We start from the raw sequence: 25,438 nt of genomic DNA, 5'->3' as shown, positions 1-25,438 counted from the left end.
CCCTGGGCTCCCTGAGAAGCCCACTGGTTTTAAGGCAGATACAGGGAAATTACGGGAAGGACTTAGGACTGAGATAGAGACTTTTTTTTTTTGCTTGTGTTTTTCCTTCAGTATAAAACCACTGTAGAAAATAACTTCTCTTAGAAAAAAAATAGAAGAAGAAAAAAAACCAAAGGCAGGAAATAATTTTTTTCTTTGGCTTCAGGCCTGCTCCCATTAGGTGCAGAGCAGGAGGTGGGCATGAGGTGGGGTGGGAGCAGGTGGCCTCTGGCCCCACCCCTGCCTGGCAGGTCCCAGATTACATGATGCTGCAGTTCTGGGAACTCTAAGAGAGAAGAGAATGCAGAGGTGTGAGCTCAGTGGCTGACCCTTCCTCTCCCTCCCTGACCCCAACCCTCACCCTCTGGCTCTGGCCCTGCCCTCACGTCTGGGGTTCAGACAGGAGGGGCAGGGAGCAAGAGAGGCTACAAGGAGGAGGATCCCACTCCCGTGGCCTGCCCTGCCCGGCTGCCTGGTGAGCAGTGCCCTGCCGTAGGGGGGAGGCAAATCGAGGATGACTCACCTGGGTCCGGGGACTGGAGTTGCCCAGGAGGTAGGAGCGGGTGACTAGGCTGTCCCCGAAGCTGCCACCCCCACTGCCCCCCACACTGCGGTAGCTTCGAGTGACTGTGACACTGGAGGCAGAAGAGCCAGAGGAGACGGATCCGCCCACCTGGGCTCCTGAGCCAGTGGCAGCCTTGTCGGCAGGCTGCCCACAAGTCCCACACAGCACGGTGCGTGAGCGCAGGTTGTACTCGGCGGGGTCCCCCGAGCTGCTGCAGTGGGAGCCCTGGGAAGGGAGACAAGGCTCAGGAGGGACAGTGCGTCTGGGACCGACTGCTTAGGACCAGGCTCTGGGCTCCTAGAGTTTCCTGGCCATCGGGCGGGAAGGTGGCCTCTGTACCCAGACAGCTGGAGCCAATAGGGACTTGGGAGGCCTGTGGTCGGGACCAAGGACGTGACAGGGGAAAATGGCCAAGAAGGCTTCGAGATGGAGAGGTGTGGCTTTCACGCTCTCCTGAATCCTAGAAACTTACAGGGAGGTTGGGAGGGAGATGAGAGATGGAGATATGTAATTTGTGAGGGGACAGGAATGAGGGAAAGCATTGTTGTAGGGAAACAGGACCGTGAGAGGAAGCATGCAACAGATGGAGAGACGGGGAGATGCATGCAGTGGGCTGGGGAGAGAGGCAGGGCTGGGCCTCTGTCCTCCATCCCCTTCCCAGGAGACAGATCCAGACCCTTGTCCACTACCACCGTGGAACAGTCCATGGCACCAGAAGGTCCCCACTCCCTTTCTTACCAGACACCTGGCTTCCCTGTTCAAGGTAGAGGGAGGAGAGAGAAGAAAGGCCAGGGCAGCAAGTGGCATTCCAAAACATTCTTTAATGAAAAGACTTTGGCATGGAGGCGGGAGAGCTGCCCTAGGCTGGCAGGGCCACCCATGTGGGCTGGGTCTCAGCGGCGGCTGCCACTCACGTGGTGGTGATGGAGCAGATCATCTCCATCCTCATCCTCGTCGTCCTCAACCATGGTCACTGAGCGCACCAGCTTGCGCATGGCCACTTCCTGTGGGACACAGGCCCAGGCCCAAGAGTCAGGGTGTGAGGGCCATGCAGCCTGTCTATCCATAGTACCTTCCCAGATCCTTCCCAGGCTCTGCCGTTTGTCTAACCGGCTATTTGCTCTGACCTCTGATGCTGGAGTCAAGGAATGTGCTTGTATACACATGTAGGAAGGACACCCATGGGAGTTCAGCTCTCTTTAGGCTGAGTCTGTGGCTAGCAACGTTCACTGGTGGACTTCCACCCATCACCCTGCTAGCTTGCTTACTGGGTGGGCACTTGGAACGTGATCCAAGGTTGCATTGGGTTGAGGATAGCTGGCTCCTACTATGGCCACCAGGGGGAGCCTGGTCCAGGCTGCAGCATACTCACTTCTCCAGTGGAGTTGATGAGAGCTGTACGAAGGCTGTTCCCACAACCCCAGGTGTTCTGTGCCTTCCACACCAAGTCAGTAGGGGGGCTATGGGTGGCCCCAGCTCCTGCAGCCCAGATCTGGGAAAAGACAGTTTAAGAAGTGTGTTTATTCTTAACGCTCCTGTCCAGAGACCAAGTTCTCCACTCCAGAGTCCCAAACACCCTTCCACTCACCGTCACCACCTGCCCAGCCTTTAGGGTGAACTTTGGTGGGAAGCGATATGTCATCAAGGGGTCATCACCATTCTGACGCTTGATCTGCCAGTTCCCCATGGATTGGTCCTGCCAGTGGGGGTGGGAGGAGAACAGGGAGGCTCAGCCTGGGACTTATCTCACAAAAGAGCCCAGGTAGGCCAGATGCCATAGTGTACACCTGTAGTCCCAGCTACTACAGAGGTTGGTACTGAGGCAGGAGGACAGGGGGAATAGCTTGATCCCAGAAGATCAAAGTCAGCCTGGGCAAGATCCCTATCTCAAACAAAACAAAAAGAAAAGGAAACAGGCCTGCCACCACCGTATCTGGTATTCAAACCCCCTAACCTAACCCTCAAGGGTCCTACTGTGGCTGTGTGAATATGCATGCTGTGACACACACTCGAGTATCTTTCATCTTCCCAACAATTTAGAGATGTGGGGACTGCCACACTCCAAATTCCCAGAGAGACATGCTCCATGAGAACCAGTGTCGCCCAGCTGTTGAATACAAGACCCTGATCCAGAGGCCCACCTCGTTGGACTTGTTGCGCAGCCGCACAAACTTTCCCTCCTCATCTACTTCCTCCACAGCCACACGCCCGCTAGTGCGAGCGTGCTGCGAGAAGCTGCTCCGGCTCTCAGTGGACTCCAGCTTGCGTTTTTTGGTGACGCTGCCCCCACCCTGCGATTGGGATGAGTGAGAAGAGGTGCGGCCACGGCTGCGCTGCGAGGTAGGGCTGGGAGACAGGCGTAGCCTGGGAGAGTGGAGAGGAGATGGGGTTGGTCACGGTAGCTGCGGTCCCGAGGCTCCCGCCCGCGTCTTTTGACCCCTCCTGGCTCACCTCTCCTCCTCGCCCTCCAGCAGCTTCCTATAGGCATGGATCTCCATGTCCAGGGCCAGCTTGATGTCCAGCAACTCCTGGTACTCATCCAGCTGCTGCTGCATCCTCGCCCGCATCTCGGCCATCTCTCGCTCTTTTTCCGCCAGCAGCCGCCGGCTAGTATCCCGCTCGCGAGCCAGGGAGTCCTCCAGGTCACGCAGCTTTGCCTCCTTGGCTGCCAGCTGCGGTGGGTGGGAAAGACAAGGTGTGATGAGCTCCCAAGGGAGGGGCACTCAGGACCTGGGGGCTCTCCTTAGAAACACCGCGGCAAGCCAGGGTGGCGCACGCCTTTAATCCCAGCACTCAGGAGGCAGAGGCAGGAGGATCTCTGTGAGTTTGAGGCCAGCCTGGTCTACACAGTGAGTTCCAGTACAACCAAGGTTACACAAAGATCCTGTCTCGAAAAAAAAGGTGGGGGGGACGGCACGATGGCCTTATCTAGTAACCAGGAAGCTCTTTCTAACATCTAACTGAAGCCTCTCATTCTGAGGCTACACCCCTGCCTCTTGTCACAAATTGCACAGCCATCTAAAATAATGTTACTTGTAGCCGGGTGTTGGTGGCGCACGCCTTTAATCCCAGCACTCAGGAGGCAGAGGCAGGCGGATCACTGTGAGTTCGAGACCAGCCTGGTCTACCGAGTGAGTTCCAGGACAGGCTCCAAAGCCACAGGGAAACCCTGTCTTGAAAAAAATAATAATAATAATAATAATAATGTTACTTGTAACATTTCACACTGCAGTGCTATGACACATCTGTGAATTAGAGAGGACAAGAGTGTTCACCATTTTCCATTCTTTTCTTTCTTCTTTTATTTTAGGCATTTTTTTATTTTCTATTTTTCGGGTTTTTTTTTTTTTTGACCAGGTTAGCCTTGAACTCATAGAGATCCCACCTCTCTATGCCTCCCAAGTGCTGGAATGAAAATTGTGCACCACCACTGCCTGGCTTCTTTTCTTTTTTTGAGACAGGGTCTCATGCAGTCTGGGCTGGTCTCAAACTTGCTATATAGTTGAGGATGACCTTGAATCCCTGCTACTCCGGCCTGGGTTGAAAGGCATGTTCCACCATGCCCTGTTCTATGTTGTGCTGGGATAGAACCAGGGTTTCATGCATGATAAGCAAGTACTCTACCAACTAAGCCACTAGCCCAGCCCAGGGTAATCTCCATTTTCAAACAGGAAATGAGGCTGGGAACCTAACTCAGTGATAAAGCACCTGTTTACCATGCCCGAGGCCTCGGGTTCCATCTCCAGCACACACAATAAACAGGAAACCCTTCCACACTAAAGATAAAAGGCTCTGAGGACCAAGGCAAGCTGAAGGGGACACAGGCAGACAACACACAACAGCAGTGTGTAGTCCTGGGGTCCCTCTTCCCCTTTATTCCCCCTCTTCCCAGCCCAGTGCCCTGGTGGGAAGGGCAAACGGGGCGTCACCTGCTTCTGGAGCTGGCTGAGCTGGGCTGAGAGGCTGTCGATGCGGATCCGAGACTGCTGGAGCTCCTCATGGGCAGCCCCCACTAGGTTGCTGTTTCTCTCGGCAGACTGCCTGGCATTGTCCAGCTGCAGGGAGCACACAGTATTAGCACAGGGACCTGGAGGGATAGAACCTGCGACCTGAGGATGGTTCCCTGCTGCAGCCTCAGGTCCTGGCTCAATCTTCCTGCTCCCATCCACCCACCCCCGAGGCACACCCAGCATGGCAGCACCAGGGAGACGACAGGGTAAGGCCAGCACCTTGGCAGAGTATGTCTTCTCTAGCTCCTTCTTATACTGTTCCACCTGGTCCTCATGCTGGGCCCTCAGATCCTGCAAGGCATCGGCCAGCCGGCTCTCAAACTCACGCTGCTTCCCGTTATCAATCTCCACAAGCCGGGTCTCATGCCGGCGCTTGGTCTCACGCAGCTCCTGAAAGGGTTCAAGACACAGGAATGAATATCAGAATGACTCCTCAGAAGATGAGACCCAGAAGTCCATGCTCCCTGCCTTGCCTTAACCCCTACAGGCCCAGGCAGCCCTCCATTAGCCTAGGAGCTGGGTACGTGCCACTTCAGACAGGCGAGTTTGGCATACAGGTGATCCCTAGCCCTGAGCCCAACGTCCAGCCGTTGCTGATCCGTGCTCGGCTGGTACAGGTACAACGTGGTGCTCACCTCACTATAGATGTTCTTCTGGAAGTCCAGTTCCTCCTTCAGGGTCTGCAGCCTGTTCTCAGCGTCCACTCGCCGAAGCATCTCATCCTGAAGTTGCTTCTTAGCCTCACCCAGGGCTGCCTCAAGCTGAGAGGAAGAGAGCACAGGTCATGTAGAGAACACGTCAAGGAAGCCGAGTGATTGCTGTCCCCAGGGAGAACGGGTCAAGAGGCAGTGAAGGCCTTCGGCGCCACCAGGGGAAGAGCGTCCACATCCCCACACTAGCTGCCCACGACAGCCACAACACTAAGAGATCACGGCTGAGGGCCAGTGAGGTGGCTCAGCAGGTAAGGGTGCCTGCCACTCGGCCGACAAACTAAGTTCTGTTCCTAGAGCCCATGTGGGAAGCAGAGAGCAGATCCCTGCAAGATGTCCTCTCATCCTAACACGTGTGTTGTAGCGTGTAGGGGCCCGTGCAATAAAGATAAATAAGTGAAAAAAGAAAAACTTGAACATCAGTAATAACCTCCCCTGCTCAGGGCCTCCCTTCCTTGACACCACAGGGCAGCTAGAGGTCTATGTGGAGTGTGGAGGAGGAGGAGCTTGGGAAGGCCTGAGACTGAGTCTGTTAGTGAGTCTGAGGAGGGACAGGAGTAGCTGCAGGGCACCAGTACAAGGCACACAAGCAGGGAGGTCTCCGCAGCATCAGACCAAGATATCCCTTATCTGCCCTGGAAAAGGCCCTGCAGGAAGCACACGCTAAGCCATTCATCTTGGAAGTGCAGGCTGGCCAAGCAGCCTCCAAGAGCTGGGGAGGGAGGGGCCCCACTTTGGCTTTGAGTCAGCCTGCCGCTTTCTCCCGTGTTTCGTGGTGCGGTGGGGTGAGAAGGGGACCTCGAGAAGAACACACCCAGGCACGTTAGCTTCTCTTCATGGGCTCCAAGCCTGGCCCATGACCTAAGCAGGCAAGACCCTGAAACTACACCACTGCTTCTTCAGCCCTGTCTGTAAGGTGAGGACTCAGGGGTCAGCAGTGTTTGGAAAGTAGCGGACCCTGTGCACACACAGCACAGTATTGCCCCACACCTAGGTATAATTAGCCATCAGCACGCTGTTATGGCCTCAGTGGACAGCTTTCCTCTGAAGAGGAGACAGGAGAGAAGGGATCTGGAGCTATGCATAATACACTGTACAGTTAAGTGGAACTGGTTTGTGGATTCTGTTCTGTGCCTTGGTGGCCTAAGAAGGACGAGCGATGGGCTAGACGAGCTAAGAGATGCTGGACAGGTGAATGAATGGCCTGCAGACTGAGTGACAGGTCAGACCAGACACCTCCCAAGGGCAGGCTGAGGAGGAAGAGTCCGTATGCATTCCTCAGGTTGGGTCACTGGGATCACAGGAGGGCCCTGTGACTTACCTTGGCTACCTGCCCCCGCAGGTCATGGAGCTCACCCTCTAGGGTGCGCTTCTCACTGAGAGCAGTGCTCAGTGCAGCTTCCTTGGAGTTGAGGAGAGCCTCCAGGTCCTTAAGCCGGGCCTGGGCAGCCAGCAAGTCACCCTCCTTCTTGGTATTGCTAGGAAGGAGAAGAAGAGAGGAGAGGAGAGTCAATTTCAGGAGCCCACTTGGCTGGGATAGGACTGCTCTGTGGTCCTCCCAACAGTCAGAAGAGGGCAACCTTACATTAGGTTTGTTTGCATCCACAAGCTTCTGGGGCTGGGTTCTTACCTCCCCTAAGATTTCCCAAAAGCCCCTTCCTGCTTCTCTACCCTTCCCATGACTCAGGGCCAAGGAACGTGCCTGGGGCCAAGGGCAAAACTAGATCGCATGATATGAATGCCTGGCTCTCTCCCCTCGCATTCCCTCTAAAATAGACAGGGCACCTTTGTCTCCCACCCCCTCCCACACAGGGCCTTAACCTTTTCCTCCCCAGACTCCACCCAGTTCCCAGCTTGCTCCCCTCCCTTGGAGCAAACAGACTGGGAGTGTCTGGGGCAGGCACACACACACACACACACACACACACACACACACCTCAAAGTCCCAACACCTCTCAATTTGAGTTTCATATTGGTCTAATCCCTTTTGCCCGTTTGGGGCTTTGGGAAAAGAAAATCTGGCTAGGGAGATCAGGGACAAGGATGAGGAGGCATAGAATGAGACCTTTCCCTTCTTGGGACTTAATCTTAAGACCCTTGACCCTGGCAGGGCAGAGGGCCAGCCTCCTCCAGAGTCCTGACAGAGGCTAAGCCCTTCTCACTCCAGATGTCAATCCCTGGATCCCAGATCCATGGGGTTCCAGTCTGGAGCCACACCCTATCCCTAGCTTTAGAGGAGACTCTACAACCCGACACTGCCTCTGCCTCTGCCTCCCCCACATTCCGGATTCTTTCTGCTAGTGAGCAAGAGAAGCAGAGAGGCCCTGAATTTTTCCTGAAAAATCTCTGGAAAGCCTGAGAACTCTCCAGACATAATGCCTTCACAAGCACCAAATCGGGCAGGGTGCAGTAGACCCTAGGAGTGGCAGAGAAGACCCAAGGGTCCTTGCCAGCTGCTGTCTGCAGCAGCAGCGGTTCTCAGCAGGAGCCCCCGAGACAAAGGAACAACGATTCTGGGCGATGCACCTGCCCTGCAAGCACGAAGAACTGTTTGGACCCTCAGCCCCTAGAGCCTGGATGGGACCCCACCCAGCATTTCTGCGGCCAGGCCAGAGGCTGAGAGAACCTCTCTGGAAGCTTGCAGCTCAAATCACCCTGGTTATGCAGTAGCACACAGGAAACCATGTTTCAAGCCAGGTCGAAGGTGAAGGACCAACACCCAAGGCTCCTCCAACCTCCACCTCTACCTCCACTAAGCCAGCCCTCATTAGCAAGTCATGTTGTCTTAATTCCCCCAAGATTAAAAAAGTAAAGAAGGTGGGCAAACGAGGGAGGGCCCACTCCAGGAAGAACAGCTCTGCCAACATTTTTTTCTCCTGCCACAAAACTCTAAGCAACATAACAAGCCTAGCGATTCACCCTGAAGCAGGAAAGAAAAGGCTAGACCTAGGGAAGTTACAGAGGGAGGAGACACTCGGGACATTGGGACATTTCAAAGAGCCACACCCTCCACCTGGGCTCTACTGGTCTGGGAGGGGGACGGAGAGTTAGGGAAGAGTATGAGGTCCCAGAGGCTACTCCCAGGCAATGTTTGCTCCATCCACAACACAAAACCAGTTATTTAATGCAGTAGTGTCTTTCTCCTGCAGAGGCCCTTCCAAAACCAGAGACTGTTTCTCCTCCTCCATCTTAGCACGAAAAGCTAAAAATAAAGTCAAAACCCAGCTCAGGTTTTGGCTGCCATCCGGCCCAGCCCTGGCTAGAAGCACAGCCCCAACTTTCCATGACTTCAGAACTTTTCCGAAGCTGAGGCAGCTGCAGGGGAGGACAGAAAATGAAGAAAAAGCACGGGCGAAACAAGTTGCAGACAGAGAATCTCAGCTCCTTGGGCCAGCTCCAAGGCCGGCAGGGGCTTCCCAGAGGGGCCTCTCCACCGTGAAGGCCACCTGCTGGGCTGCTGCTGGTGATGTGGGGAGACTCAGAGTCACTGGATCCCCTCCTTTCAGAGATGAGAAACAGCGGCAGGGGCAGTGTTCTCATGATTCTTGTTTTTTTTTTTTTTTTCTCATGATTCTTGCGGATCTCAGACTTTCCCCTCTATCTCACAGCCTTCCTAAGCCACAGGTGTAGAGAGAACGAAGAAATAAGCCAAGAGAGAGAAGAAAGCAGATTGTGTTCAACAAATCCATCCCTGATGGGGCCGGATGCCTTCTGAACATGCCTCAGGGACACTTCCTGGTCCAGCCTCCTTGGACACTAGAGGGGTAATTCCCAGGGTTCCCCTTGTCCTTGTCTGTACTGGGATGTGGTGCAACAGCCCTGTCCTCCAGGAGTGAATGGTCTGATATGCACAGGGCTGGGTTTTTATGATAACATAACCGTGTGTCATATAACAGTGGAGTTGTCACATAATGAGGAGTTATTAGTTTCATCACTATGCAAACATCACAATATGTGCACACAGGTGATAGGAGTTTATGGGACCCTCGCCATATGTGGGCCACCGCTGACAGAAACGTGTAGCACATGGGTGCAACAGCAAATACTTCTAATGAACGAACCTATTATATATACCGGGCACTGCTGTAACCAAGACAGTATTAGCTCAGCTAATCTTTATAGCTGCCCTCGGCGACGGGCGCTATTACCAATGTGATTACAGGAAAGGAAGCCTGTAAGAGCTCCAGCCAGGGCCCTGCGGGAAGCAGGTTAGGTTCCTCTCCGCACCAGTTGGGCACAAGCCTTCACTGAAGCCAGGGGACTGCTTCCCTTTCCTCCAGGGTTTCCACCCGGGCACTGGAGACTCCATTACAGGACTAAGACACACCCTGTAGCTGAGGGAAACCTCAAGCAGATGGAATCAGGGAAGAGCCTTTGTGGTTTTTCGTCAGGCATGGGGAGCCCCAGCTAGGGGAAGAAGCAAGCCACTATCACCTATGGGCTCATGACTCAGACCTTGGGAGCTCAGCAGACAGAACCACAAGCACAGAAATGTGTGGGGGAAGGACCAGACCTACACTCTTCTCCCTCTTCTCTGATCTCTTCCCTTTTTGGTTTTTCAAGACAGGGTTTCTCTCTTTTTTTTTTTTTCTCTGTGTAGCTGTCCTGAGCTCACTCCGTAGACGAGGCTGGCCTCAAACTCAGAGATCCTCCTGCCTCTGCCTTCAAAGGCTGGGATTCATGCACCATCATGGCTCAGCTAATCTGTCTCTCTTTTAATCAGTTTTTTCCTTTTAAAACCATGTTTTAAGCCTGACAAGGTAGTGTCAGGGGAAGTGGATCTCAGTGAGTTCAAGGCCAGTCCGGCACACATACATCCAGGTCAGCCAGGACTGAGTGGTGGCACACACCTTTAATACCAGCACTCTGAAGCAGAGACAAGCAGGAGCTCAGACTGGTCTACAGAGCAAGTGAGTTCCAGAACAGCCAGCGCTACACAGAGAAACCCTGCCTCAAAAAAAAAAAAAAAAAAAGCATACTTTATGAATAGCAACATAATTTACATGTTTAAACAACGCTATAGCAGAATTATTTGCTATCATTTAAAATAGATTAACAAGATAGAGGGGGAAAAAATCGAGTTACATGACTGTCCTCTACCAAACACCATTTCCTTCCTAGAGAGAAGGGCCTCAGCCTTCCTTGGCAGGCCTCGAAGACACCGGGACAGGACTAGGCCTCTGAGGCTGCGTAGAGGTGCGGTCCAGCTCCAGCCCACTGGGCGTGGCAGTGGGAAAGCTGGTTTGTGCTGGGCTGGCATGGAGGACTGGGTGGGGCCCACGGGGGAGCTGGAAGGGGGTAGGAACCTGGGCTCCTCGGGTGACTCACGTTCAGACCCACAATACCAGGGCAGGGGCCTGGAAACCATCCAGTGGTCTCAGGGGCAGAGAGACTGCCTGCCTGTGTCCTGTTCCAGGCCTGGCGTCATGAGAGCGCTCCGCCTGAGCTGCATCCCCGCTGCCTCCGGGCCGGGGCAAGAAGAGCTGGGTATCCGGTTTAACTCATCCCAGTGGGCAATTCTGGCTGGAAGAGGGGCGTGGGGGAGGGGAGCAGAGCAGTCTAGAATAGGGTGAGAAGCTGACGGGACGGGGTGGGGGGACTAGGTTGGGGTCCCCGGGCTGCTTTGGGGGAGAAATCAGCAGTGGCAGAGGGGCTGGGTGGGCACAGGGCCAGGCGCTGACCCGCCCACTGAGTCATCCTCCTCAGCCACCTCAGACGCCAGATATGGAAGCCGCGCAGCCTGTTTGGCCTGGTTGCCGGGAGCAACAGCCTAAACCCAGAGGGAGTGGCCTGCATTTCCTCCCCTGTCCTGGGGGAGGGACCAGCCGCTCAGACTCTACACAGAGCTAAAAATAAGGAGCAGGAGGGGATGACGGTCCGGCCTTCGTCCCGCCCGCCCGGCCCGCCCGCCCGCCTCACCGGCCCTCGGCGTTCCCCATAGCTGGACCAGAGAGAGCCAGCGAGGCCTCGCGCCCCTGGGAGTTCCGGAAAGGTCCGGTGACCCCTATGGCTGGGCAGGGTACTGAGGTGCTGCTCCCAGACCCTCCTGGACTGCAACCTCTACCTTGTTAACTTCCGGCCCTACCCTGCCCAAGCCCCAGCGCGACCTAGACCCTTACTGCTTTACTTACTATTCATTTTTATTCATGACAGGGTCTCGAGTTCCTAAGCTGCCTGGAATTCGCTAAGTAGTCAAAGATGACCTTAAACTCCTGATCCTCCTGCATCTACCTTCCAAGTGGTGGGATGACGTGTTTACGGGGTGCTGTGGATGAAACCCAAACCCTTACGTTCTTGCAAGATACATTCCCAGGCCCTATTTTTTTCCCATTAGCAACAGTTTCCTGTGTCTTAATTATGTAGACATGGATGGTGCGTGCATGCATATTAAGTAGAACGGGCTCGGTACCTAACCCCCCACAGCTGCCCCACCCATCATCCTCCACCCCTTGCTGTGCTCCACCTCAGCCCAGGTTTTACCTGTGGGATCTTTGGCTTTTTCTCTGTGTCCCTTGATACCTTAGAGCTCAGGTGCTCAGGGCCTCTAGACTGACCTTTGGACTGATTTCTGCGAGACAGACTTAGACTCCAAAGCCTAGAGAGGCCCAGGTCCAGACACTAAAAATCTACCCACCTGGGACGTTCACAACAGACAGGGGCTAGCAAAGAAAACCACATGGGCCTGGGGTGTAATTTCCCGGGTTCGACTCCCAACACAAAAAGAGAAGGGAAGAGAGGGTTTGGGGTGGTGAGGCAGGAGGGCTACTGGAAGGGAAGGGAGGAGAAAGAGAAGGAGATTTAGGGCACAGGAGGGCTGTAGAGAATACGGGTGCAGTCTCTGTGTTCTGGGAAATCCCAGAGAAAATGGGAAAGGCCTAATGAATCTACCGCCCTTGATCACCTTCAAACATCACCTTCAAACGCCTTCAGTCCCAGCACTTGGGAGGCAGGGGTAGGCAGGCAGATCTCTGTGAGTTTGAGGCCAGCCTGGTCTGTAGAGTGAGTCCTAGGACAGCCAGGGCTACACAGAGAAACCCTGTCTCAAAAAAAAATAAAATAAAAAGAAAGGAGGAAAGAAAGAAAAGGACACACAGTAGGCATCGGAGCTTGGACCGGCCTCCCTGTGCTGGCACATGTGCCCACAGCTGGGAAAGCTCAGTTCCTTCAGTCCTCTTGGATGCTATGCGGGCCTGGGATCTGAGGCCTCTCAGATCCACTTCCAAAGCAGCCAGGATCTCAGTTGCTCTCCCCAAAGACAAAGCAAGTCTTAATTCCAGAAGGAGGGAGAGTCTGGTAGGGTTCTGGTGCCCAGAGCAGGCCTGTTGACATGTTCAGACACCACTCCAGCAGAGGCAATGGGCCTGGCTAGGGGCCAGGCCTGAGTCACAGCTGCTGGGAGTATCAACGTGGCATTGTACAAAAGAGAAGCCTGGAGCCAGAGGCCAGAGCACGGGGGTCCTAGAGCCAGCAGCCAGCTCCTTCACAAACTACGTCCCTCCTTTTAAGTGCCCTGACGAACTTCTCTTCCCATCCTTCTAGTCTATCATTCCAGAAGTTGAGCTTGTATTGTCACAAAATGTCAGGGTGGGGACAGACAAAAGAAAGAGCAGAAAGGTAAGGAGGAGTGGCCTAAGATAGGATGCCCTGAGGGGAGGGAGGGTGGGGGACCCGAGGGATTCCTCCTGAAATGTTACTCAGCAGCCACTTCTCGGGACTTGGTAACCCTCCATCTTCTCGGGACTTAGTAACCCTCCATCTGGTAGCACACACTTATTAACCTTGACTGTCCCAGGAAGAGAGTCTGAGCCACGCCCCAGGTCGGCAAAGGAAGTAGAGGAAAGCTTTGGACATCAGGTCTAAACCTGGAAAGATGCAGCACGTTTACCCAGCTGGCAGAAGTTGCCAGAGCTTCTTCAGGGAGAAAGGGGAGTCTTTCTTTCCATTTCCCCAAGCCTCCTCGCCGTGGTCTGCTATATCCAAAAGGCCCTTGATAAGAGGGCTTCTAGCTTTCTGAGCTGGCCCTAAAGAGACTCTGTGTCCCCACCGAATCAGACATTGTTCTTGCTGTGGCTTGGTGTGACTCAAGCAAAGTCCACCTCAGCGTTTTCTTTACCGACTGGACAAGCGCTGGGGCTCCCTTCCACTCTGAACCCTGCACTCCACCATGACTCAGCTCCCCAATCTGGACCCAGGATCCCAGCCAGAATTATTCCCGGCTTCAGCAGGCAGGATTCTGACCTCCTCTCCTATAACTAGATAGCGCCCCACACTCCCAAATACTGTCCCTTTTCTTACAGGATTTGTAAGAGCCAAGACCTACTCACAGCCCACCTCAGGCCGGAGACACCAATATGAGTCGCAGGTGAGCAGGTCAGGTCACCGTCACCGTCACCACCCACTGGCTCCTAGATATCTGACCCTGGCAGCAGAAGAGGTCAGTCCTGTCTTTCCCAGGAGCCTCCCTCCAGTCCCCCGAACTGGTCAGTCAATGCCAGGGGCAGACTCTGTCCTGCTACATGATAGGGCCCTTTCTATTGTCCTGAAGGTAGACACACTGAAACGAACTTTATTTTCCCAACAGCAGTGAAAACAAAGCCTATGCCAAGACAGTAATGTCACAATAATTAACCATTTGTAACAAGCTCTTTTTGAGAGACAGGAAGGAGACTTGTGGTTTTAATCCCACCGCTGTGGGAAACAGTTCTATAAAAAACTGCACTGGCTATTAACTATACTCCAATTGACTGTGCTTCGTTTTATTACTTCTCACGTGGTAGAGGACTTCTCCTCACTTTATGGGTCGTTGTACTACTTTGAAACCCAAAGTATGTCTGGAGATATGTTCTAACTTCTTTTGTTTGTTTTTGTTTTGTTTTTCGAGACAGAGTTTCTCTGTGTAGCTTTGGAGCCTGTCCTGGACTAATTCAAACTCACAGAGATCCACCTGCCTCTGCCTCCCAAGTGCTGGGATTAAAGGCTTGAGCCACCACAGCTCTATTTTTATTGTTAGGGAAACACAGGGAGGGGAGTTGATTTAACTCAAGGTCACACAGCCTAGAATCACCGCCACTGAGGGCCTCCCACAGCTGTTTAACTGTGACCTCACACTGTCTTCTGGCTGGTGAAACACCTCACTCAGAGTTAGTAGACCCTGCACTTCTCCAGTATGTATGGTAGCGCCTGGCCCGTGTCACCTTCAGTACATTACTGGGGCCAAGGAGAACACAAAAGGGACTCAGCCTAGCGTCTGGGGCTCCAGACAGCCTCATGTCTAGCTGCTGCAGCTGTCAGAGCTGGGCAGGGCTGGCAGGAGAGGGTATAAGGACAGCAGAGGGCACAGCTGTAGGTGAAGGCATCTACTCCCAGTTGTCCTCCCAGCTGTCCCTGGCTTCAGCCTTGACAATGAGCTACTGAGTTACATGCAGGAGTATCATTGACCTCTTGAGACAGGGGAAGGCAATAGGGGACCCTAGTGAGGAATGGCTTTTCGGTTTCCCTTGGCCCACTTAAGCACTTTCCAGCCCCCAGGGATAGCTGCACCTCTTCTTTCCTTGTAATTGGGATGTGGACAGGGGCACCTAGGACCCAGGTACCCTCAAAGACACCTGTCTCTATCAGTGTAACAGTTCTGCCAAAGGGCACAGCCTCCTTCCAAACCAGGCAGCCAAGTCTGAAGATTGTGGCAAACGTGTCACTGGCCTCAGAGCAGAGTGTCTAGGCGGCAGAAGTGAACCCATTACATGTCCAACTCATCTTTCATGCTAAAGAAGGTTTAATAGAGTAGCGGCCGGAAGTCAGACGCTCACATCCTGACCTTTCACCCCCTCGGGGTATGGGACTAACCTCTACCGTTGTTCTTGTGACTGCAGCCTCCACAGACTTAAGCCTGCATCTCTCTGCTTCTGGGGTCACAGAAGCCTGCCAACTGGGGGGGGGGGGAAGAGGTGCTTCTGGGTCTGGAATTATCCCAATTTTTGACCTGGACCTACTCCAACAGTTTCTCATGGAAGGAACGCTCCGATCACACTCTGAGTCTCTATATAACCCAGACCAGCCTTGAATTCACAATACTCCTCCCGCCTCAGTCTCTCAAACTCGGGGAATTACAAGTTTATGCTACCACACCTGACTAGCATTAGAGACCAAACATAGGGCCCTAAGCATGTTAGACAGTGCTCTACCACTGAGCCTTAGCTACAACCCAATATAGTAGTGTGTGTGTGTGTGTGTGTGTGTGTGTGTGTGTGTGGTGACAGGGATGGAACACAGGACTGGGTGTGCTAGGTAGGCACCGTGCCACAGAGCCACACCCTAGCCCCTTTGCCTAATTTCATATGCACAATGCCTGTTCAGAACCTTGGCTCCAGATTCTACCAGTCTTTTTCTTTAATAAAAAAATTCTAAATGTGTGTGTGTGTGTGTGTGTGTGTGTGTGTGCAGAGAGAGAGAGAGAGAGAGAGAGAGAGAGAGAGAGAGAGAGAGAGAGAGGTTGTGTGTATACTGATTACGATATGTTGTGTGGTTGCCCACAGACCGGTGGAAACCAGAAGAAGGTATCAGATCCTCTGTAGCTGGAGTCACAGGCAGCTGTAAGTTACCCGTGAGTGCTGAGAATTTCGTCTTCTAAAGTGCTCTTAGCTGATGAACCATCTCTCTAGTATCAATTATCTATAATTAAAATTGTGAGGAATGGCCTGACATGGTGACCCATGTCACCCCACCACCCCAGAGGCAGAGACAGGCAGACTTTTGTAGTTTGAAGTCAGCCTGTTTTACATATCCAGTTCCAAGCCAGTAAGGGTTACAAAATGAGACCCTGTCTCAAAAAATTAAACAAGCAAAAGTGTGTGTGTGTGTGTGTGTGTGTGTGTGTGTGTGTGTGTGTGTAGTTGGCTCAGTGGTTAAGAGCACTTGTCTTGCAGAAGACTCAGGTTCAGTTCCGGCACCCACGTAGTAACTCACAAGCATCTGTAACTCCAGTTTCAGAGAATCCGATGCCTCTTCTAACCTTCACAAGCATCAAATGCAAATGGTATATAAATGCAGGCAAAATACTCATACATGGAAAAAATTTTAAAGATCTGAAGAAAAATAAAAGAATAGTTTATTAGCCAGGCGTTGCACTCCGGAGGCAGAGGCAGGCAGATCTCTGTGAGTTCGAGGCCAGTCTGGTCGACAGAGTGAGTTCCAGGACAGCCTCCAAAGCCACAGAGAAACGCTGTCTTGGAAAAAAGAAAGACTAGTTTATTGATGGCTGGCAAGATGACTCAGTGTGTAAAAGCACTTGCCTGACAGTCTCAGTTCCACCCCTGGGGCTTGTGTAGTGGAAGGAGAGACCCAGCTCCAGTACCTTGACCTCTGACCTCCATTTGTGTCATTCCTCACAAAGAAGAAAGAAAAGCGCATTGAGCACTCGGCAAGGGAGCAGTGAGTTAGGGAGTAACTACAGTACAGGCTGCTTCCTTTCTTTTGTTTGAGACAGGGCCTCACTATATAGCCCTGACTAGCCTTGTAAGCTAGGCTAGCCTAACAGTGATCCTCCCGCCTCTGCCTCCTGAGAGCTAGGGTTACTATCAGAGGTTACAGGAAAGGAGGCAAGGGACTATGGAGAAGGTTTGGTGGGTCAATCCTGATGACCTGAGTCGGGTCCTGAAGCCCCACATTAAGTAGAAGGAGAGAACCATATTCCCAAGTTGTGCTCTGCCACGCACACTGTGACACACACTTAAACATCAAGAGGCAGGCAGGAGAGGGACCCCAGGACGATGTGGGGAGAAGGCAGAAGGTGTGGTCATCCAGGCCCCTATCCTTCCCTTTTAAGACACATGTGGTCTACATCCGTGTCCTGCTGTCTCTTGTAAAGACACAGGGTGGGAGGAGCTTCATCTGACTCATCCACGAAGCTGTCCTGCCTGGAGTAAGGCCTATCCAACTCTAGGCCTAGAACTGGTGAGCGCTCCCCTTGCTTCCAACTGTCCCTTCCCCTAGCTTGGCTGTCTAAACCTCGAGAAGAGAGGGAAGGAGAGTATTGTTTTGTCCCCTGCCCCCCAACTTATGATCCAGTTGGAGAAGAAGGGGCCTGTGGATGTGGTTGAGAGACCCAAGCAGGGTTGGTTGTGCCAAAGATTGTCACAGGGTCTCCAGACAGCTGTGTCTAACTCCAAGCCTGACCCTGAACTCTGAGCTCTAATTAAACATTAAACTAGTCACCTTTCCCAGTCTTGGTGGGAAGGCTTGGACAATTCCTTTCTTCCCCCTCAAACTTCACCCAGGCTATGTCTCTACCTCAGGCTGAGTTCAGCAGCCACAAGGAGCCGCAGCCATTTGTCTTCCTACTACAGACACAGAAGGGCAGACACCCCACCTCAGCTTCCTTCACCCCCACTCCGTCCCACCGGCCTGGACCCAGGTGTGTCCACCCACCAGCCTTCCCGGAAGCCCCACCTCCGCAGTGAGGATCAGCAGAGAATGGGGCAGGCAGCTAAATATAACAAGTCCACCATCACCCGGTCCCTACCCACATGTGCAAACGACACCTGGTGTTCCAGGCCTGGACAGCTGCGCTGGGAGGCACGGCCAGATGAGTCCACTGGCCCTGCTTCCCATCAATGCTGTCCCCAGGTCTGCTACCCAAGTTCTTCACAGGGTTCTGCAAGAACTTTGGTGGTCGACTTAACTAGTTTAGACCAGTAACTAGTTAACTCACTAGGACTCCTCTAACTTGCCTCAGACATTTCTCAATAAGTTGTTAATGTCTCTGATGGAAAAAAAAGGCAGGTAATTTCTTTTAGCAGAAAGAAAGGCTGGACCACCATACTCGCTGCCTAGGTCTGGAATTTAGTAATGACCAACCATGGATACACAGAGAGTTTGGGGAGAAGAGTTTAGGCAAAAGGAGAAAAATAGAGGGAGAGGCCAAAGGTACCAAACCCCTAAGGTACCTACAAGCGCCTTCAACACCCCTTGGCTTGGGTCTACAACAGAAGAAAGGACCAAGGAGCACAGAACCAAATGCGAGTCTGGGAGGAAGAACCTGGCCTAAATTTCCCAGACTTTGGAAGGGCTTTTTAGAAAGAAGGTGGAGTCAAGTAGGGTGGGGTAGGGTGGGGCAGGGATGGGTGAGGCGGGAGTGGCCTGAAGCTCCCTAACGGCCGGATTTCAAAAATGTCATTGTATTCCAGCAGTTTAATAAGACGAGATGAAGACAGCCGCTGAGAGGATGGGCCAGGGTGAAGTCTGGCTTGCTTAGGAAAATGAAAGGGGCTCACTGGCTGAGGGAGGAAAGGACAGAGCTTCCAAACCCTGAAGGCCCAAGCAGAGAGACAGGGTCTGAAGCAGGGTGCATAACCCAGGCATAACAGTATTTCCTCAGCCTCTGTGCCCAGCCTCCCTCCCCACCCTCCCTTGCATTCCTGGGCCAGGCAGGCCAAGGGCTGTGGGATCTGCGGGGGGAGCAGATCTCCTGGTGTGCTTCTGGTGGGCCTGGGAGTCTAGGGAAAGCCCCAGACATCTCAGCTCCTAGAGAGAACCAGAAGGCCATGCTAACACAGCCATGCGGGAAGGGGAGACTATGCTGCCTTGCCGACCCTTCTAAGTAACACTGGACAAGTGTCAGTGTGAGAGCTATGTTTTAGTGGACACCATGTGTTCTGAGCCACGCTGGGCAAAATTGGCATAGTGCCAAAGCTGCCAAGAAAGTTCTAACATAACCCTTTCACCCATTCGGATGTGTCCCGAGTGTCCGGGAGTTCCAAGACCCGGTAGAGCCAGTTCTGTTTTGCTCAAGCCCATCCCCCATATGACCGTAAAATCCCACCTTGACAGAATGAGGCCCTGCTGCCAACCCTACTTGGCCCCAGTGCCCCCACCACTCTTTATAGCCCCCACTCTCTCACAGAGACTCCTCCCTTCTGTGTCCTGTCTTGTCTATTCCCCTTGGCACTGCCAGCCACCCGCGGGAGGCAGTTCCGGGGAGGAGGGGACTGGATGGCCAGTTACCGGTGACTGCTGCCTGTCTGGTGCCGGCCTGGCCTCACTCACCGAGCCTTCAGCTCCTTGAACTCCTCCCGCACTTTGCTCAGCTCCAGCTGCAGGCGGGCGCGCTCCTTGGCCACAGAGTCGAGGGTCTTGCGGGCATCCCCCAGCTCGGCCTCGTAGGCCGCCTTGATGCCGGACACCTCTCGGCTGACCACCTCTTCAGACTCTGTGATGCGAAGGCGCAGCCCTGCGTTCTCCGTCTCCAGGGAGCGCACGCGATCGATGTACACCGCCAGACGGTCATTGAGCTCCTGCAGGTCCTCCTTCTCCTGAAGTCGGGTGATGCGAGTGGGCGACAGCGGAGTAGAGCTGGCCTGCGCCCCACTGCGGGTGGCGCGCCGCTGGGACGGGGTCTCCATGGCCGGCAGGGTGGCAGTGCTGCCCGCTGGGCAGGGGTCCCAAGAAGGACGCGGGACTTGGACAGAAGGACAGAGGCTGCTCAGGGGCACAGCGAGCCGGCGACTGCCTCTAAGCTCGCTCCTGGCAGGCGTGGAGATCTGGGCTGGGCGCTGGCGCACCTCGGGATCTGGGTTGGCTGGTGTCGAAGCTGAGGCTGCGTTCCCGCGAACACTGAGTCACTGACAGCCGGGCAAAGGCTCTAATAGGCCCTCCTCTGCGGGGGGGTGGATCCACGGTTCTTAAAGGAGCAGACCCAAAGGGGCGGGGGCAGGTATGGTGAGGAGGGGCCAGGACTGCCAAGCCTCACCCTCTTCACGGCACCCCTTTCTGGCCTGGGGCTTCGCGGCATGGGTTCCTGCCTACTCAACTCTTTCAGCTCCAAGCATGCCTTTGGCCTTCTGGGGTAAAGAGCAGAACCCAGGAAGGAGAGTGGGTGGGCAAAGGGCTAGGGACCAGGGGAAGTAGGTGCAAAGTAGGGAGAGCCAGACATGGCCATAGATCCAGGAAACTGGGGGGGTAGGACTGAGGCTGGTGCCCATCAGTGACTCACCCTCTCCCCCCACTGCTCCCCCCACCCAGTAGTAATAGTGAGTCACCTCTCCCCCCGCACACAGGGGTGGCCCATTCAGGGCTACATTTCATTATGCCAGGCAGGAGTGGGAGGAAAAAGGATTTTTTCTTTTTTGGTTTTTTGAGACAAGGCTTCTCTGGAACTCACTCTGCAGACCAGGCTGGCCTCAAACCCTCAGAAATCCACCTGCCTCTGCCTTCAAGAGCTGGTATTAAAGGCATGTGCCACTACCGCCCAGCAAACGTCTGGATTTTTTGGTGGCTGAGTAATTACTTTATGCCTTCAAGTTTGGGACAAAGATCAAGAACCTTCTTACCTATGTACTTCCCCTATATTTCTGACTTTGAAACAAAGCACTGGGTTTTGGATCTAAGCAATAAGCCTCAGTGCCCCAGAGAAGGCCAAGAATAGAAGCCAGGAGCTGGCCCCTCCCATCTCCTGCCCCTTCCCTTTGGGCCCAGACAGATGGAAAAAGAGGCTGGTGAAATCCCTCCAGCCCCCTTTCTACAGCTTACCCCACCCAACCAATTCCAAGACTGTACTTATTTTTTCCAGGACTGTACTTATTTTAATGGATAATTTAAAACAGATACCAGCTGTACGTGCGTTCGTCACACGGCCAGGACACCAGGTTCCAGATTTTTGTGGCTACAAGAAGGGCCTGCAGAGAGGAATGGGATGGGAAGTAGGGTTGGTTACCACAGGGTCTCCATCCTGGTTCCATTCCAAAGGAGAGCAGCAGAAGCAAGAACAGCACACACACGCCTCTCTAGCCAGTTATGCAAGGGCCCAGATCAGACCCAAAATAGTTACCCTGGCCCCCAGGCTCCTTGTCCCAGGTTCTTCAGCCTCCATCAAAAACTCCTCTGACCAGCTGCCTTGTCCTCTCCTATAACCCGGGGTTACACTAGCTCTGTCATCCTCTGCAATGGTGCCGTCCCCTGTTTATTCTGTGGAGGCACTGGGGACATTGATTAGGCTGCCAGTTCCTGGGGTTCCAGAATATCAGGGCTGGGCAGATTCTGGACCATGAATTCAAGTTGAGACTCTGGGAGAGCTCGTTTCTTTCTATTTCTTTGGTTGGTTGGTTGGTTTTGGTTTTTCAAGACAGGTTTCTCTGTGTAGCCCTGGCTGTCCTGGAACTTGCTCTGTAAACCATGCTGGCCTTGAACTCAGAGATTCACCTGCCTCTGCCTCCTGAGTAATTAAAGACATGCACCACCACTGCCTGGCTCTGAGAGAGTTCTGATTTCTGTGAGTTGATGGTATGGTGAGGACCCAGGATGCACCTTGGTGAGGGGAGTTAGGACACGGCTTCCTTTCCTGAAGTCTCTCCCTCAGGGTGTGGCACTGCCACTCAACTTCCCAGACAAAACAACAGCAAAAAAGTTTCTTCTGAAGCCAGGCGGTGGTGGCACATGCCTTTAATCCCAGCACTCAGGAGACAGAGGCAGGTGGATCTCTGTGAGTTCGAGACCAGCCTGTTCTACAAGAGCTAGTTCCAGGACAGCTTCCAAAGCCACAGAGAAACCCTGTCTCGAAAAACAAAAATCTGCTTCTCTCACTCCTATTTCCTAAACTAGAAGCTGAGGCAAATGGGTAATCCGATGAAACGTGAGGGCTGGGGCTCATGCTGTTCCCACTGTCTCTACCCTTCCTGCCCCCTCCTCCCCCTCCCTGGCCTGGCTTCCCTTCTTGGCTTCAGTAACAAAACCACACTTAACCCTTCTTTTCCTACCAGTCTCCATTTTTCAGAAAAGGAACAGAAGAAGGTTTTCACCCCAAACTGTACTCTGAGCTCTTACCAAAGCATCTGTGTCACCACTGTAATCAAAATGGCCTCAATTGCTGGGTGTTGGTGGCGCACGCCTTTAATCCCAGCACTTGGGAGGCAGAGGCAGGCGGATCTCTGTGAGTTCAAGGCCAGCCTGGTCTACAGAGTGAGTTCCAGGACAGCCTCCAAAACAATACAGAGAAACCCTGCCTCGAAAAAGCAAAAAAAAAAAAAAAACAAAAAAAACAAAAAAAAACAAAAAAACAAAAAAGCAAAACAATACAAAAAAGATGGCCTCAGTCCTAGATCTGAACTTCAGAGTGCATCTTTGTCCCCAGTGTCCCATCCCAATCCTGCGTCCCAAAGACTTGAGTTTGCTCTTCCTCTGTGGAAGCACAGAGCCATCAGCGCCAGCAGCCTCAGGAAAGAGTGGGAGGCCAGGTGCCAGGTCACCACTCTCCGTCCTGCTTCTCTGATGTGACCATGAGCTCTGCACCTGCCTCTCCCAGCCCTCAACAGTCACACGAGCAAAATAATCACCAAAGACCTGTGTACCGTGCTCCCAGGGCGTGGAGTTCTCCAATCCATGCCAAGGGCAGAAGTGTTACCCTGCTTGGTGTCAAGGGAGCCTCCCACTGGCAGAGAAGGCTGGGGAGGACCAAAACCAAGAAGAGCCAGGGGCAGTGGCAGCATGCACCTTTATCCCAGCACTCAGGATTGTCTCTGGGCAATCAAAGTCTGTGTGGTCTACAGGGCTAGTTCCAGGACAGCCAAGACTGTTACATAGAGAAACCCTGTCTCAAAAAATCCAAAAAAAAAAAAGCAGCCTGGAACTCAAAACTGGATAATGAATTCCACATGAAACCCAAAAGTCTGGGAGCTGAAGCATTACTGGAATCTAACAATGGAGTCTAAGGGATTGTTTGGCACTTGCCACCAGGACCAAGGGTCTTTTTTTTTTTTTTTTTCCAGACAGGGTTTCTCTGTGGCTTTGGAGGCTGTCTTGGAACTAGCTCTTGTAGACCAGGAGGCTGGTCTCGAACTCACAGAGATCCGCCTGTCTCTGCCTCCTAAGTGCTGGAATTAAAGGTGTGCATCACTACCGCCCAGCTTGTTTTTGCTTTTGGTTTTTTTTTTTTTTTTGAGACAGGGTTTCTCTGTGAAGCTTCAGAGCCTGTCCTGGACTCTCTCTGAAGACCAGGCTGGCCTCAAACTCAGAGAGATCCCCCCTGCCTCTGCCTCCTGAGTGCTGGGATTAAAGGTGTGAGCTACCACAGCCAGGCTATGAACCAAAAGTCTTCAGGAGGTTACTGGTCTCCTGTAACTCCCTCTTCTGGGCGTACCGGGTGGAACATGAGGGACTGAGCCTTGGTCATCTGTGTATTGATACACAAGAGGCACTCAGAGTCTTTTAAGAAACAAATGCATCCGGCCTGTCAATTTTAGGCGAGTGACTAAATTATCTCATGTCATAGTCTGTGTTCCCCCATCTGTAAAATGAAGCAGAGTAGGCGATACACACTGCAAGGGAACTTCTTTGCTAAAGGGAGGTTTAGGGCTGTTACAGGCCTTCCTCAAGTGTACACGGAGAATTTACTCACTCAACAAATAGTTACTGAAGTCCTACTATATGCCAATTTTTTTTTCTACGCACTAGGGATATAGCAATGAATAAAACAAAAAAGGGGACTGGGGAGCCAAGTGTGGTAGTATGCATCTTTAATTCCAGCACTTAGGAGGTATAAGGAAGATGATCTCTGTGAGTCGCAGGTTACCCTGGGCCACACAGTGAGACCCTGCCTCAAAGTAGATAGATAGATGGATGAATGGATGGATGGATGGACAGACGGACAGACAGATGGACAGAAAGACAAACAGAAAGATAGAAAGGGCTGGAAATATAGCTCAGTGGTAGAGCACTTGTGTAACGTGCAAGGCCCAGGATTCCATCCCTAGCACCACACACATACATGTGCAGATGCACACATTTATGTGTACACACATGTACACAGAAACACATGCATGTGCAGATACACACATACACATGCAAAAACAACAACAACAAAAAAAACAGTTAAAAATTCCTGCCATCAACTTCATGAACTCCCATGGGAGGACTTACCTTCTCTGAAGAGCTGATGGTGGGTGAGGGAGGACGGAAGGGGGGGAACTGAGATTGGAATGTAAAAGAAATAAAAATAAAAAAATAAAGCAGTGAACAGGGCATTGGTGGTGCATGCCTTTAATCCCAGCACTCGGGAGGCAGAGGCAGGTGGATCTCTGTGAGTTTGAGGCCGGGCTGGTCTACAGAGCGAGTTCCAGGACAGCCTCCAAAGCCACAGAGAAACCTTGTCTTGAAAAACCCAAATAAATAAGTGTCCAAATCATGTGAGGAAAAAAAGCAAAAAAATAACTTCCTACCCTCTTGGAGCTGATGCCTTGACCCTCTAGTAGAGGTAAGAAGGTAAATAACTAAGGGCAGAATTCTAGTTCTCTGCAAGGTGCTGAGTGTCATGAGCATAAAAATGCAAAGCAAGCTGGGCGGTAGTGGCTCATACCTTTAATCCCAGCACTCGCTCTTAAAAAAACCAAAAAAAAAAAAAAAAAAAAGCAAAGCAAGACAGTGTTCAGTAACTTACACACCTATGATTTTGTGTTTTGAGACAGGGTTTCTCTGTGTAACAGCTCTGTCTTCCTGGAACTCACTCTGTAGACCAGGCTGGCCTCAAACTCACAGAGACCTGCCTGCCTCTGCTCCCAAGTGCTGGGATTCTCTTCTGCTTTCATGTGTGTTCTGGGATTTGAGCTCAGGTCACCAGGCTTGTGTGGCTAGTCCCTTTACTTGTCACCTAGCCAGCCCCTCTATAATTCTTCTATTTGTGTTTTCATACACATTCCCAATGTAGACCACAAAATAACTGCATGAGCTGGAAACTCGTGCCCTACACTTCATGTGAGTCTGCCGTTCTCCTAATTGGACAGCAAGTAGCCAGCAGGGAGATCAGCTCAGATTCACAGCCTCGTCCAAACCTAGGGCACACTTTCTGCCTCCTGCCAGTGCTTGTGTGGGAGGTGCGGGGGTGGACTGGTGTCAGAGGAACTGGTGAAAAGCAGAAGGTGTGGCCTGAGCCCCGGAGGGTCCAGGCTGGAGGTGTGAACCAAGGTATAGGATGGAAGAAGCGGGAGGTGGCGGCGATGGGACCTGATGTGGAGACACAGTCCTAAGGGGAGGATTCTAGCTGCTAAACAGGGCTGGAAGTGGAGGTGAGAAGGGGAACATTGAGGACAGGCAGGCCAGGAGGGGAACACGGGCCTGCAGCTGTAGCTGCTCAG

The 25,438-nt window shown here is 52.8% G+C and overlaps 1 protein-coding gene across 2 annotated transcripts; it reads right to left on the bottom strand.

The window, feature by feature from the left end:
* Positions 1-194: 194 nt before the first annotated feature.
* Lmna (lamin A/C) lies at positions 195-19,969 on the bottom strand. Of its 2 annotated transcripts, none has more exons than XM_005080125.4 (12): positions 19,365-19,969; positions 6,646-6,802; positions 5,250-5,375; positions 4,834-5,004; positions 4,534-4,659; positions 3,056-3,276; positions 2,746-2,968; positions 2,193-2,300; positions 1,977-2,096; positions 1,519-1,608; positions 563-829; positions 195-325 (listed from the first exon to the last, which is right to left on the bottom strand). In XM_005080125.4, exons 1-12 carry the CDS (start codon positions 19,718-19,720, stop codon positions 299-301), a joined length of 1,992 nt encoding a protein of 663 aa, XP_005080182.1. In that variant the 5' UTR covers positions 19,721-19,969; the 3' UTR covers positions 195-298. The 2 variants fall into 2 exon arrangements, with proteins under 2 accessions (XP_005080182.1, XP_040608403.1); XM_040752469.1 differs by lacking the exon at positions 19,365-19,969 and adding an exon at positions 11,244-11,306.
* Between the last annotated feature and the right edge of the window lie 5,469 nt (positions 19,970-25,438).

The sequence above is a fragment of the Mesocricetus auratus genome, unplaced genomic scaffold, assembly GCF_017639785.1.
Source record: "Mesocricetus auratus isolate SY011 unplaced genomic scaffold, BCM_Maur_2.0 Super-Scaffold_100009, whole genome shotgun sequence".
NCBI classification, from domain to species: Eukaryota; Metazoa; Chordata; class Mammalia; order Rodentia; family Cricetidae; genus Mesocricetus; species Mesocricetus auratus.
Note: the sequence above shows the minus strand (reverse complement) of the source record. Positions and strands in the feature narration are given on the sequence as shown.